This window comes from Cynocephalus volans, chromosome 3, assembly GCF_027409185.1.
Source record: "Cynocephalus volans isolate mCynVol1 chromosome 3, mCynVol1.pri, whole genome shotgun sequence".
Lineage (NCBI taxonomy): Eukaryota > Metazoa > Chordata > Mammalia > Dermoptera > Cynocephalidae > Cynocephalus > Cynocephalus volans.
In genome coordinates, this window is record NC_084462.1 from 170,876,871 (window position 1) to 170,890,652 (window position 13,782).

The 13,782-nt window shown below is 53.0% G+C and overlaps 1 protein-coding gene across 3 annotated transcripts in view; it reads right to left on the minus strand.

Moving 5' to 3' along the window:
• The window catches only part of CCDC88C (coiled-coil domain containing 88C), a 127,702-nt gene that overhangs the window by 32,918 nt on the left and 81,002 nt on the right, over window positions 1-13,782 (minus strand). For all 3 annotated transcript variants that reach the window (XR_010022946.1, XM_063090665.1, XM_063090664.1), the window contains 4 exons: window positions 12,726-12,910; window positions 4,616-4,753; window positions 2,430-3,500; window positions 257-387 (listed from right to left, as the gene is read on the minus strand). Coding sequence is in view for 2 of the 3 variants with exons in the window: in XM_063090665.1 (XP_062946735.1) it covers window positions 257-387; window positions 2,430-3,500; window positions 4,616-4,753; window positions 12,726-12,910 (1,525 nt within the window). In the remaining variant the exon portion in view is untranslated. The remainder of the gene's footprint in view (window positions 1-256; window positions 388-2,429; window positions 3,501-4,615; window positions 4,754-12,725; window positions 12,911-13,782) is intronic.

The following is a 13,782-nucleotide window of genomic DNA, read 5'->3' on the forward strand; positions in this document are numbered from 1 at the left end:
TTTAAGAAAGCACTACAGGGAAAAGCTGTAGTAGTCAATTTTTAAGAAAAACTAAGAAGGCTTTTTGTAGGACAAAAGAATCTCCTTCCACACCTCCTTGAGCATGACCTGGAATATGAAGGACATGGGCTTAAGGAACCGCATGACAATATGCCCTCAGTCAGGAAGAGTAAACAGAGCGGTCTCCAGCCACGGGCATGGAGCCTGCAGACTACACAGCAAGGGGAGTGCCCCATTAGCGCAGAGAGCATCTCACGTGTCACTGCCGCTGTGATCGTCCTCCTGCAGCAGCAGCTCCCTGTTGAGGCCAACCTTCTCCAGCTCCTGGCTCAGTTTGTCCAGCTCACTGGTCAGCTGCTGGCTCTTCAGCTTCTCCAGCACCAGGTCCTGCAATGACAGGGACAATGCAGTATGGGCCAGGAGCTCCGCAGACAAACAGCAGGGAGGCCAGGTGCCTCCCAGCCCAAGCCCAAGCAAGGGTCTCCCACATGCCAGCTGCCCAGGTGTCCAGCAGGCCAGACTAGCAGGTCGTTTGATGGGGATGGTCTGAACTCCAGGGATGCCCTTCCAGAGGAAAGGGAAAGAACACACTTCTGCAGCCCTCCTGGCGCTGAAAACAAGAACACGTGGCAGTGTGTCGAGGATGGGTCTACTGTGCTCCTCTAAGATGTGTGTTTAAAATACCACTTATGTTGGCCTTTGAGCTGCAGATTTAAGTTCTGAGATTGACTTTTTGTGGAGTAACAAGTAATTAAATGCTCACTGCAGACAATCTGGAATGGAAATAAGTATAAAGAGGGAAAGGTTTTATTTTAGGTCCTGGTTTTGGTTTCCTTATCACTCTTCTAATCCACTTTACTCCTGCCCCTCTCTGTCGCTCTCCAGGTTGTTCCCATTCCCTGCCTATGGTCACAGCCGTTCCCATGCACAGTTAGCCCTTCTGCCCAATCACAGCACCTGAGACAGCAGCGTGACAGAGATGAAGATGATCACCATCTGCTGCTCCAAATTTCCCAGCCACGTGTATTAGCAGAAGCCAGGTGACCAGCTCTGGCCAAGAGGCTGTGGGTAGGAGTGACATGGGCCACTTCCTGCCTGGAGCACAGAAGAGCCACTATGTGACCTTCAGCTGCCCTTTTGCCTGCCATGGCAACTGCCCACGCCTGGTGTTGAAATGGTACAGCCGTGAGATCAAAGCCCCCTGGACTGCTGAGTCACAACGCAGAGGACAGACTCTCCACAGGGGCACCTGCACTCTGGCGAGTGAGAAAAGCAAGCCTCTGCTGCATAAGCCGCAGGGATTCTGGGGTCACTGGTTGCCACGGCACAACCTACCCCATGCTTACAGACACGGGGACTCTGGGTGGTTTCCATTTTGGGGCCTCTCCTCCACAGCATACCAACTTGCCTGCATTGATAGTCATCTTTTTTGAATGTGGAGATCAGTCCGTGTTCACCAAACTCTATTTCCTTCTCTGCCATGGCACACAGCACCCTGTGGCTGGGTATGGCTGTGGGACAGCTCTGCCCGTGCAGCACGATCTTTCCCGCTCACTCTTGCTCCTCTACCTGACACTGAGGGGTCAGAAGAGGACTCCACTAGGAGTGGCTGAGCCATGAGATGGAAGCAGCTAGGTACCCGACTCACTGCACTTAAGGCCACTCATGAACACCGTACTGAACTCCTATATGAGTGAGACTAAATTTGTGTGTTAGGCCACTCAGATGCTGAGGTCACTTCCTGGAGCAGCTGTTCATTCTAAGCAAATAAATGCCCAGATGACCCACACAAGAAACACCAGGGGAAAGTAGGACGCGTATTTCTGCAGAATTTACATCTGTCGGGAGACTACAATGTTCATGTCCTTTGATCCAGTAATTCCACTTCTAGGAATTTATCCTAACAGTTTGACATATTCATGAAGGTGTACGTATACAAGGATGTTCAGTGTTATTTAAGCAGTGGAAAATACTGGAAACAACTTAAGTGTCCAAAAACTAATCACAGCAAATCTGCTGGATTAAAGATCTTGCAGACATTGAGAAATTATGACTTTGAAACCTCCTTAATGTAATGAGAAAAGATATAACATAATAAAAGAGAGTAGCAAAACTGTGTACAAGGGTGCTTCAAAATTATCTTTTAATTCTATTTTCCCATGAACTTTCTGAAGTACCCTCATATATAGGATGATATTGAGTGAGTACACGCATGCACAGAGGAAAGAATGGAATAAAATAAGCCAAACTACTAGGAGCGACTGTCTCTGGGTAGTAAGAGCATAATGTGTGACTTTTACTGGGCTCTTTAGACCTTGGGTATTATCCTGTTTAGAATCAGGGAAGACAGGAGAGCACAGAATCCCACTTCTATTCTGGAAACGCCCACCCGCCAGCCCCACTGGAGGGGCCACCTGTGCCCAGCTCACCTCTCTCAAGGTGGTCAGTGTCCTCGTGTGCACGGTGACTTGCTTGGTGAGGTCCCTGTTGTCCTTCTCCAGCTCCTTCAGCTTGCTGGCCGCGTCTCTGCAGCGGGCCAGCTCCTTGTCCAGCGCGCGGCTCTCCCTCTCGGCAGCAGACAGCTTGGCGGTGCTGTCGTCCAACACCGCGTCCTTCAGCTCCACCTGCTGCCACAGCCGCTTGGCCTCCTTCTCCAGCAGCTTCTTGTCCTTCTCAAGCTGGGCCACCTCCTGCTCCAGGGCCTTCCTGTCCTGCTCGGCCCTCTCCAGCCGCTTGCTGGTCAGCCGGAGGGCCTCCAGGTCCCGCTGCAGGGCCTGGCGCTCCGCCTCCAGCTCGGCCAGCTCCCTCTCCAGGGCCTGCGACTTGTGGCCGCTGCTCTCCAGGCTCTGCTGCAGCCGGAGGTTCTCGGCGCTCACGCTTTGGTAGCTGAGCTCCAGGCGCTCCGACTTCTTGCTCAGGGCCTTCAGCAGCTCCACACGCTTCCGCAGCTCCTCCTTCTCGCGCTCCAGCTGCTGGTTCTCCCGCTCGAGTTGTGCCATCTTGGTGCTCGTGAAGCGCATGGCCTCCACCATCCTGCGCAGCTCCAGGTTCTCCTCGTCCAGCTGCTTGTTGTCCCGCTCCAGGCCCTCGAGCTGCACGGACACGTTCTGCAGGGTGTCCAGAGACTTCCGCAGTGTCTGGTTCTCCAGCTCCAGACCCCGGCTCTCATGCTCCAGGGCCTCAACTTTCTCAGTGGCCGTCTGCAGGGAGGTCACCTTCTGGGCCAGCCGCTCGTTCTCCTCCTCCAGCCGCTGCAGCTCCTGCTCCAGCTTCTCCGCCCGCTCCCCCTTCTCCTTGGCCTGCTCGAGGTCTTTGTGCAGCTGCTGCTTCTCGAACTCCAGCTGGCTGAGCTTGCTGCTGGCCTCTGTCACCGTCTGGTGCAGGGCTCTGTTCTCCTTCTCCACGTCCCTCACGCGGGCCTCACTGCTGACCTGCGACCTCTCGCGCAGCGACCACACCACGTGGTTGAGGTGGTCCTTCTCCTGCTCGAGATCCTTGATCTACCGGAAAACACAAGAGGCACGACCCAGGCTGCTGCACGAATCTACGGGAGGACTTCAAGAAGTTCTTGGGAAGACTCATATTATCCTTTAATTCTATGTTTACATGAACTTTTTGAAGTACTTCGATGACATGCATTCACACCGGGGACTGGAAATAAAGGCCTTGAATGACCATCCTACCATGTGCCCAAATGCTGTCCTAACGCTTCCTAGAGGCGGTGTAGTCACAGGTGAGAGGGCTCAGACACAATTAGACATTCAAGTCAAAATACACTCAGCGCAGGCAGGATGATTTTAAAACATGAGCCACGTCTCCCTCCCTTACTTAAAGGTGCAGTGATTGCCCTTGGTACTTTTTGTCCCAGCCAGGAGCACACATCTGTGACCATCCTGTCTGTCACTGGGCAGGGCCCTGTCTGCCTTCTCACCGGGTGTAGCAAGTCCCAGCCCTCTTCTCCCTTCTACTGCTTTACTGCAGAGGCTGAAAAACTGAAATACTTAGTACTCCAGCTGCCCCTGCAGGTGGAGGTGGTCAAGTGTCGGTTCTGGTCAATGTGGCATCTACAGAGGGTCCTGGGGAGGGCTTCCCTTGACCTCTCTGCTCCCCACCATCCTCCTGCCATACCCTGGGGATGTACAGCGGCAGCTGCTAGTGCTGGCGGAGCTGCGAGAGGGGCCTGGCTCCCGACAGCTTTGTTGAGCTCCTGCATCAGCCTGGCTGCCTACCCCAGGACTCCTTGTAGCGTGTGGCAAATAAAGCCCTGTATGTGTGCCAGGGTTCTCAGCAGTAACACTGTGGAGATCTGGAGCCAGATCATTCTTTGTCATGGGGGGCTGTCCTGTGCACTGCAGAATGTTAAGCAGCCTCTCTGGCCTCCACCCACAACATGCCCAGAGCACCACCCCCATCCCCCGAGGTCACGACAAACATGTCTTCAGACACTGTGAAATGTCCCCTGGGAGGTGAAATCCACCCGACCTTCCCCCACTACTGGTAGAGAATTGCTGGTTTAGGCAGCAGCCAAGCTGGGTAACTGATAACCCACGGATCTCCAGGAATGGCTACGATCCGCAGCGCTCACAGGCTTCCAGGAGAGGAGAGAGGCACCCACCTGCCTGGCTCTGTCTGCCTTCAGGGTCTCCATGTCACTCTGAAGCTGCTCCTTCTCTTTGATCAGCTCCTCGCTGAGGGTCTCCAAATCCTGGTTGCTCTGCTTTTCTCTCTCCAGCTGGGTTTGTAACTTTTCAATCTGCAGAGCCAAGAGACCCAGTCCCAGGCAAAATCAGTCTTACCAGCTGAGCTAAGTTTTAACACAAAACAAAAACCTCTCAGCCCCATAGACTCCTCTAATGGGCCTGGTCTCAATTTTCAAGGAAAAACGTCCTTGCATTCTGTAGCAACCTCCCCACACCTCAACCATCCACTCCTAGCCTGCGACCCTACACTTCCTTCCGGAAGAGAGAAAGGCCATCAGGCACCAACGTGTCAGCGTCCCTCCCAATCCCCCCTCTGCCTCATCCAAGCTACCATGTGCTCACCCACCTGCCCCGGATATCTTGCTTTTATCTCAGGCCTCATCCACTCTCCCCAGTGTCAGATCAAATGCCTCAGGGCCACCACCACTAGACCCTGTGGGGACTTTATGTTCACCCACCTTCCCACTCCCCTCCCCACGACTCCCTGCCTTGGTTGGTGACACTAACCGGCTGCTCAGAGTGGTCCTCTATTATCTCTCTCCCTCCTCTTTCCCCCTCCAAGTAAGTTTGTCACCAAATCCTGTCCTTTCTACCCTTTCTGCTCCCCTTTCACCCCCCCCGCCCCCCTGCCTCTGCCCCAGGCCAGATTGTATTTTGCCTGGATAACCGCCCAATCATCTCCCTGACACCAAGCTCTTATGCTAGAAACCAGTGTTGCTTGACCCTCCTAAAACATGAACTACCTAGACCAGGGCTTCTCACACTTTATTGTGCATATGAGCACCCAGATGACGTGTTAAAATGCAGATTCTGACTCAGCAGGTCTAGGGCAGGGCCTGCGATTCGGCACCCAGGCAATGGCCATGATGCACCAGGGCCTGAAGGCTGGGCTGTTCCTTCCACCAACACCAAGCTCCTTAGCATGGGGACAGGTGCTGAGGAAAAGACACTGGTGCTGGTGTTTGAGGGACAAGGGGTCAAAGTATTCCCTCCTTGCTATGTGGCCATGAGCAAGTCCCCATAACTGATGATCGGGGCCAGCAGTGTCCCGTGTGCTGACACCCAGCATGACGGGTGGGATCCACGCACCTGACCCCTCCCTGTACACCAGCCCCAGTTTCTGACTTTGTAGGTATGGGATGGTGCCTGAGAATCTGCATTTAATGTGATCCTAATGCTGCTGGGTTGGGACCAGTGCTCTGAATGCTGGTTCTCAAGGAGAATCATTTGGTGATCTTGAACCTCAGTCTATCAATTAAATCCGAACCTCTGGGGTGGGATCCAGAGATGCCAGTGATCCCAATGAGCAGCCAGGGCTGAGAAGCTGCTCTAACTCAGCGTGTCTGGGGTGGGGTCCTGCTGGGATGGGTTTATAAAGCCTCGGGGACTCCAAGGATCGCTGTCTACAGCAGCTCTGCCACATTGCTTTCTGGGTAAGGGACCGCCTGGCTCTCCTCCTCACAGGTCTGGGCGCTATCTCAACCCTGCACAGGAGGAAGCAGGCCAAGGAGTGTACAGTGGGGAGGTTGGGCTGAGCCAGGGGACACATACTCTGCTGATTCCCACATCATGGCTGTCACAGGACCAAGCCCCCCAGCCCCAACCTGGGGACCCCAGGAAACGTGTGCTTCACCCAGCCAGGCCTGGCCATGGCCAATAGGAAAAACACATTATGGTGTGCTGTCTGTGGGTCTTGCTCAAAAGCAAGAGCATCTTTCTTACCCTTCCTTACCTCTGCCCCACTTCCTAGCACAGGACCTGGCACCCTGCAGGGAGCCAGGGCCTGCTGGTGATGAGACAGCTCACCCCCGAGTGGCTGTGCAGCCTAAACGCAAGACACAGTACTGGTGACAACCATCACACACAGAAGGAAACTGAATCCAGAGGGGTTTGGTGATTTGTGCAAGGCCTTAGGGGGCACAACGAAGCAGGGCTGGGACCTGCACCAGGTGGGCCGACCCACAGCCCTGCGCCCACTCCCAGTCTGGGGCCTGCCCTGGGTGCACCCACACCTGCCTCTGCCCAGAGCTACGCTGGCTGCAAATGCCCGCTGGCTCGGGGCTCTCACCTCTCCTCTCCCTGCCCTGCTTACTCTGACACGTGCTCTTTACCCCTGCTGCCCCTCCTCTCCCAGAGACAGGACTGTCACGCCGGCCTCTACATCTCTGATTGCTGTTGCTTCCCACCTAAGGATGGGACTTCCCAGTCCCACCCAACACTGCTGGACCCCTCATCTTTCTCCTTTTGTGGTTCTTCACCCCACACGCCTGCCCATCCCTGAGGGACATCGGTGCCCCTGGGCAAGCTCTCTATGTTGAGTGAGATGGGAGCTGGCTGCTGCCCTTCCAGCCCGAGAGGGTTTTCCCAGCTCAGCTCGGCTCCCATAGCACAGCTCTGGGCTCCAGGATGATGAGGCAGGAGAGACCTGCCTCTCAGCCCTTGTGCTACAGATGTCTTCAGATGGGCTGCTCCTGCCTTCTCATGATGGGCCCCAAAAGAGCTGCCTCTCCGCCTCTGAAAATAAAGAATAACTCTTATAACCTCAATACAAAGTTACAGACACAGAGGAGGGAGGCAGCTTCTCCAGGATCCGGGGAGGCACCGGGAGTCAGTGGGAAGGAGGCTAACTTCAGTCACTACAGTTTCCACGGATGTCTCAGGCCTGTGCCAGCTTTTATTTTTTTTTTTTTTTTATTTTTTATTTTTTTTGTCTTTTTCGTGACCGGCACTCAGCCAGTGAGTGCACCGGTCATTCCTATATAGGATCCGAACCCGCGGCGGGAGCGTCGCTGCGCTCCCAGCGCGGCACTCTCCCGAGTGCGCCACGGGCTCGGCCCTGTGCCAGCTTTTAGTCCAGGCCATACTCAGGGATACGAACAAATTGTGCCCCCCAAGTTTTATGTATTAGAAGCTTGATCCCCATTGTAACTACTGAGGGTGGGAAATCCCATTATGGTAATTGAAACGTGGGGCCTTGAAGAGGTGATTAGATTGTAGGACCATGCCCTAGTGACTGAGTTAATGATGGAAGTCAGGGGTGTGGTTCTGAAGGTTTTAAAAGGAGAGCATGTGAGAGTCTCTCTCTGCTCCGCCATTCCTGCCATGAGACCCCTGAGTTGCTGCCAAGGAACACCCTCACCAGATGCGTTCCCTGGACTTTGGATTACCCAGTCTCCAAAACTGTAAGCAATAAATTTCATTTTCTTTCAAATTCTCTAGTTTCAGGTATTTATGTTATAAGCAATAGAAATGGACTAATACAGAATATTGGTACCAGAGAAGTACGGTGTTGCTTATAACAAATACTTGGAAATGCAGAAGCAGCTTTGGAACTAGGTGTTGAGAAGAGGCTAAAGAATCTGAAGGAGCAGGCTAGGAAAAGCCTACATGCTAGTGAATGTTTAGAAGAAAACCAGAGAAAGTTTGGAACTTCTTAGACTGGTTAAATGGTGACAAGCAGAATGCTGACAGAAATATGGACAGTAAAGGCCATTCTGAGAAGATCTCACGTGTAAATGAGAAGGGATTTATTGGAAACTGGGGCAAAGGTCACCCTTGCTATGAACTGGCAAGGACTTTGGCTGCATTCTGTTCATGCCCCAAAATTTTATGGAATGTGGAACTTTAAAGTGCCTACCCAGGGTATTTGGCAGAAGAAATTTCTAAGCAGCCAAACATTCAGGAAGCTGCATGGCTACTTACAATAGCCTATGCTGAGTTATGGTGGCAAAGGCATGACATAAAGCCAGAATTTATAATTAAAAGGAAGGCCTGGCCATGTGGTAGAGAAGCAGAGAGCATTTTCAGGAGAACAATTCAATGGTATAGCCCACCAACTATTTGCTGAGATTAGTACAGAAGAAAGGGATTATCAAGAGAAGGGAAAAAGACCTTGAAGGATTTCAGAGATCTTGGAGGCTGCGTCTTCCATTACAGGCCCAGAGGCCTAGGTGGACAGAATGGTCTTGGGGAACAGGCCTGAGGTGCCCTCCATGGGCTCACTGCCCACGGCCACCTCAAGAAGCTGCTCCCCAGCACCAGCACCCCAGCTGCTGGAGCTGCTCCAGCTATGGCTACATTGGCCCCAGGTGTGGCTGGACCCACAGCTTTAGGAAATACAAGCCAGAAGCCTTGGTGGCATCCACATGGTGTTAAGTTGTTAAGGCTTGCAGAATGCCAGAGGTGTGGAAGCTTGGGAGCCTCCACCCCAATTTCAAAGGATGTGTGGAAAAGCCTGGGGGCCCAGGAAGAGATCCATTGCAGGGGTGGTTTCAATGCATAGAGCCTTCGCTACAGCAATGCCGAGCAGAAATGTGGAGTCGGAGTTGCAGCAGAGAAACCCCACCAAGGTCATGCCTCGCAGAGCTGTGAGTGGGACCACCACGGAGACCCCAGATCTGTAGAGCTACCACCATGCAAGTCCTGCCTGGGAGAGCTGAAGAATGGCCTCAGACCAGGGAAGCAACAGAAGTGGAGCTGCCTGAGGACTTGAGGACCCAACCCCTGCACCAGCGTGCAGAGGGTGTCAAACATGAAGTGAAGGTACATGATTCCCCAGCTGTAAGATTTGATGCCTGCCCTGCTGGGCTTCGAACTTGCTTGGGACCAGTTACACCTTTCTTTTGGCCTATTTCTCCCTTTTTAAAGGAGAATATGTACCCTATGCTTGTCCCACCATTGTATCTTGTCAGTAGATAACTTGTTTTGATTTCACAGATAGGACTTTGAACTTTTGAACTGAAACAAGTTAAGACTTTGGGGATGAAATAAATGTATTTACCTGTGAGAAGGACATAAACTTTGGGGGCCAGGTGAAGAATTGGATTGAATTGTGTCCCCCAAGTTTTATGTGTTAGAAGCTTGATCCTCCTTGTAACTGCTGAGGGTGGGAAATCCTATTAGGGTAATTGAAAGGTGGGGCCTTGATGAGGTGATTAGATCTTGAGGAGCATGCCCTAATGAATGGATTAAGAACACGGAAGAGTCTCTCTCCGCTTCCACCATCAAACAGTGTGATGCTCTGTGTCTCTGAAGCCTCCACCAAGGAAGACCCTCACCAGATGCATTCCCTGGACTTGGATTTCCCAGCATCAGAAACTAAGCAATAAATTTCTTTTTCTTACAAATTACTCAGTTCCAGGTATTTTGTTATGAGCAACAAAATCAGATTAATACACTCAGGGTAAGGTGGGAGAACCTGGGGGGCTCAGCTGGGCCTGAGGGGTTCTCTTATTAACTATGAAATGCCACCTGGAGGCTGAGGTACATCAAGTAGTGAGGGGCAGGAGGTCTAAGGTTGGAGAAAGGAAACTCAGGATGAGCTTAGCAGGTGGAACGTCGACCCACCTGCTGGTGCTGAGTTACTCGTCCGTCCAACACTGGGGAGCACCTTTCAGGTGCCAGACTCTGGGCTAGTGAGATGTGTACTGAGGGCAAAAAGAGAACCTCACTGGCTGGGTCAGGACAGATTCCAGCCAGGCCCAGGGTGGCCAAACACGACAGGGAGGAGAGGGATCCTGGCACTGACACAGGACAGCTCTCGCCTGGGAACTGCGGCCCCCGCTCCTCATCGCCCAGGGACCCTGTGCCAAGACATGGCCTCCTAAGAGCTATGGCAGGAGATGGCTGGTGTCAGGCTGGGGAAGTGACCCAAGAGGGAAGCAAGAGACTGGGACGTGAGAAACTGAGGCGTTAAGGAGCCACACTGGATGGGCAGCACCCACCGCCAACTCCCAAATGTACAAGGAGGGGCCCCCACGGATGAACAAAGGTGGGGAAACCCCTGAGTGGCCCCCCTCGGGGCCTGCTGGGAGGTGACTCCCAATGTCACTGGGCCAGCAAGATTATGCAGCCGGCTTTCCAGGGCAGACCCAAGAGGACTCGCAGAAGTGGAGGTTCTCATTTTCCTAAAGGTCAATCCTTTTTTTTTTTTTTAATCTTGGCCAAGGTTTGCCACTTACAAAGACATTTCCTGTGCTGGGCCCACATGAATCTAAGAAACCAAAAATGACCAGTGGGTTTCCCCATATTGCTCTGCATCTAAAGATGCAGTGTGAGATGAGGGTGTTTTCTACTATCCTGCAAACGGAGGATGAGGCTCTTGAAAGCTAAAATGTTGCAAGCACACGGAGCTTCAAAAGACAAGAAGAGTAGCTGGGGAGGTGCCAGGAGGGGACCCAGCGACCACGCACAGAAGGAGGGAGGATGTCCCAAGCCTCAGAGAGAACCGGCAGAGGCGGGACTGGTGGAACCCAGGTCTGCAGCCTGTAGCCCCTATTCCTCCCACTGCACCTGCCACCTCAATAAATGACGCTGCCAGGACTTGTGGGTGGGTCGGGAGACCCCAGGCCCCCAAAACACCCTTGCCTTCTCCTTGGCTGGAACATGGCACCTGCTGTCTTCAGAGCCTGGGACGCAACTGCACCATCACAGTGTGGACTAGGTGTCCTCTGACCTGGACCCTGTGAGACGTGGAGGCCTTCCCCAGCCTCCCAACAGCCCCTTCCAGCACCCAAGACCACACCCACTGCATGAACAGGGAACCTCACAGAACAAGGCTGTGTGTAAACCTCTGTCTGTTCCCCCAGGTGTCTGGGTTCTGCTGTGCTACCCAGAAGACCCAGCAGCTGTCCTTACAAGCAAAGACAGTTCACCCATCACTTCTTCCCCAACCTACAGGAGGACAGAGTGAGCACCGACCTGCTGGCTTCACCACCAGCAAGACCCTAAAACGCTCTAACAATGGTCATACACATGCTTTGCAGCCCCAAGGACGTGCTTATCACTGTCACCAGCACTTGACCTCCGCTACTCAGTACCTCACACTACTGCTGCCTCTCCCCTAAGCCCTTACCCGTGCTTTTTAATAGCGCACTGCTCTTTCTATCAGGCACTTACTATGTGCTAGACCCATTACAGACACTAGCTCATATAATCCTCATAACACCTGTTCCGTGGTGTAACGTAAGAAGAAATACGCATTTGGTCCCAGGCCCAACTTCCTGGCACACAGCCCCTAAAACCCTTGGAATCTCCAAAGTGCTAAATGTCTTTGTGGTATGCTAATGAGATGATTAGAGGCTGGGGGATCCTGAACAGCCTCGGGATGGGGGCTGGCTGCCAGGGGACCAACCATGTGATTAGAGGGCTGGAACTTTTCAGCTCTCCCTGCCAAGTCCAGGAAGAAGAGAGGGGCTGAAGGCTGAGCTTATCACCAATGGCCAATGATTTAATCAATCATGACTACATGATGAAACCTCCAAAAAAACCCAAAAGCGTGGGTCAGAGAGTTTCTGGCTTGGTAACTGTGCAGAAGTGCTGAGAGGGACATGCCCAGAGGGCTCGGAAGCTCTGCGCCCCTCCCCATACCTCCTGCTATGCATCTCATCCATTGAGCTGTTCCTGAGCTGTAGCCTTTATAATAAATGAGTAACAGTAGGCCATTCCAGCAAATCATCAAACCCAAGGAGGGGATCACGCAACCTCCAATTCACAGCCAGTCAGTCAGAAGCACAGGTGACAGCCTGGCCTGGGACTGGCATCTGAAGTGGGGGCAGTCTTGTGGGACTGCGCCCTCGTCTGCGTTTACTCCAGGTAGACAGCGTCAGAACTGAGTAACATTGTAGGACATCATTCGGTGTCTGCTGAGAATTGGAGAATTGCTTGGTGTAGCGAAAACCCCACACATGTGATCAGTGTCAGAAGTGAGGTACTAAGCGCAGTGGTACAGAAGAGAGAAAAAGGTGGGTGCTCCAGCAACCCCATTTCACAGATGAAGACAACAAGGCACACAGAAGTCACAGGGCCAGCTCACACGCTAAAGACAGTGGGGCAGGGAGAGGCCGTGCTGCCTCCTGCTCCCCTATTATAATCAACAGTGACTGTGACTGCATTTGGTTTTGCTTTTCCACCAGCTGTGTGTCCTCCCGACCCTCGAGTGCTCTGTCTGGCCACCTTCCTGCCTGTATGTTCCAGACAAGGGCTGGGAAAGGGTTGCCCGGGTCTCTATGCCCCTGGCCGGGGTACCTTCTTGCTGAGCTGGTGGTTCTCTTTCTCCAGCTCCCCGCACTTGAAGCTGCTCTCCTCCAGCGCCAGGGACGCCTCCCGCAGGCCCTGGATGGTGCTCTGCAGGCTCTGGTTCTCCTTCTCCAGCTTCAGGATGCGGCTGGAGGCACACTCGTTCAGCTCAAACACGAAGGACTTCCTGGAGGCTAAAGCACGGAGTCGGGTCAGAACCCAGTGTGCCGGGAGTCTCTGCTTCCCCACTCTGCCCCAAGCCCGAGATGGTCATCAGGCCCCAAGAGGGGCTCCCAGGGGTCAGTGAGGCACCCCTCTTCCCACTCCCAGCTCATGTAGCCCCGCTGCTAGCCTAGCCGGGGTCTGTGAGGGGGGCAATCTGGAGCTCAAGAAGAATGCAGGTGACAGTGGAGGAGCCAAAGCACAAGTTGAAGACTGTAACTTCTGGGGTCCATGTGTTCACCAGGCTGCTAACCTGGCTGTCTAACTCAAGGGTTCTCGAGGCTAACAGAGATGGCAAACAGGCGACACTTTCTGCGCAGGCTCTAAGGGGAGTGGGTGTCCGGGCTCCTCAGCAGGGAGGGGCGTGGAAACCTGGAAAGATATGCTGGCACCTATGCCGAGCACCTGCCAGCCTGGGTAAGATCCTACGCAGAGATTTCTTTTTGTGATTTCATGATTATGCTGAAGAAAAGCAAGACAGTACATTCGAATTGCTTTAAAAATTCTAAGTGAGATGAAAATATAAGCTAAAGATACAAAAAGGCACATTATCTTCTCTGCTATTAAACAGCTCAGATGCAAACGGAGAAGAGAGCACAGGCCCAAGAGTCAGGAATGTGAGTTTGTGGCCCTTCCTGTCATGAGGAGGTATGTGACTTTAGGAAAGTCACGGAGCTTTTCTGGGAGGAAAAAACAAATCTATGTGAAAGTCCTCTGGAGAAGGGTTTGGGGTTATTCTGTCCCCCCACATGTCCCACTTAGTGCCATGTACTCATCTCTTGGAGCCTAATCACACTGGATTGCTAATAGGACCACCTTCTCTTCTTATCCATCCCCCAGGGGT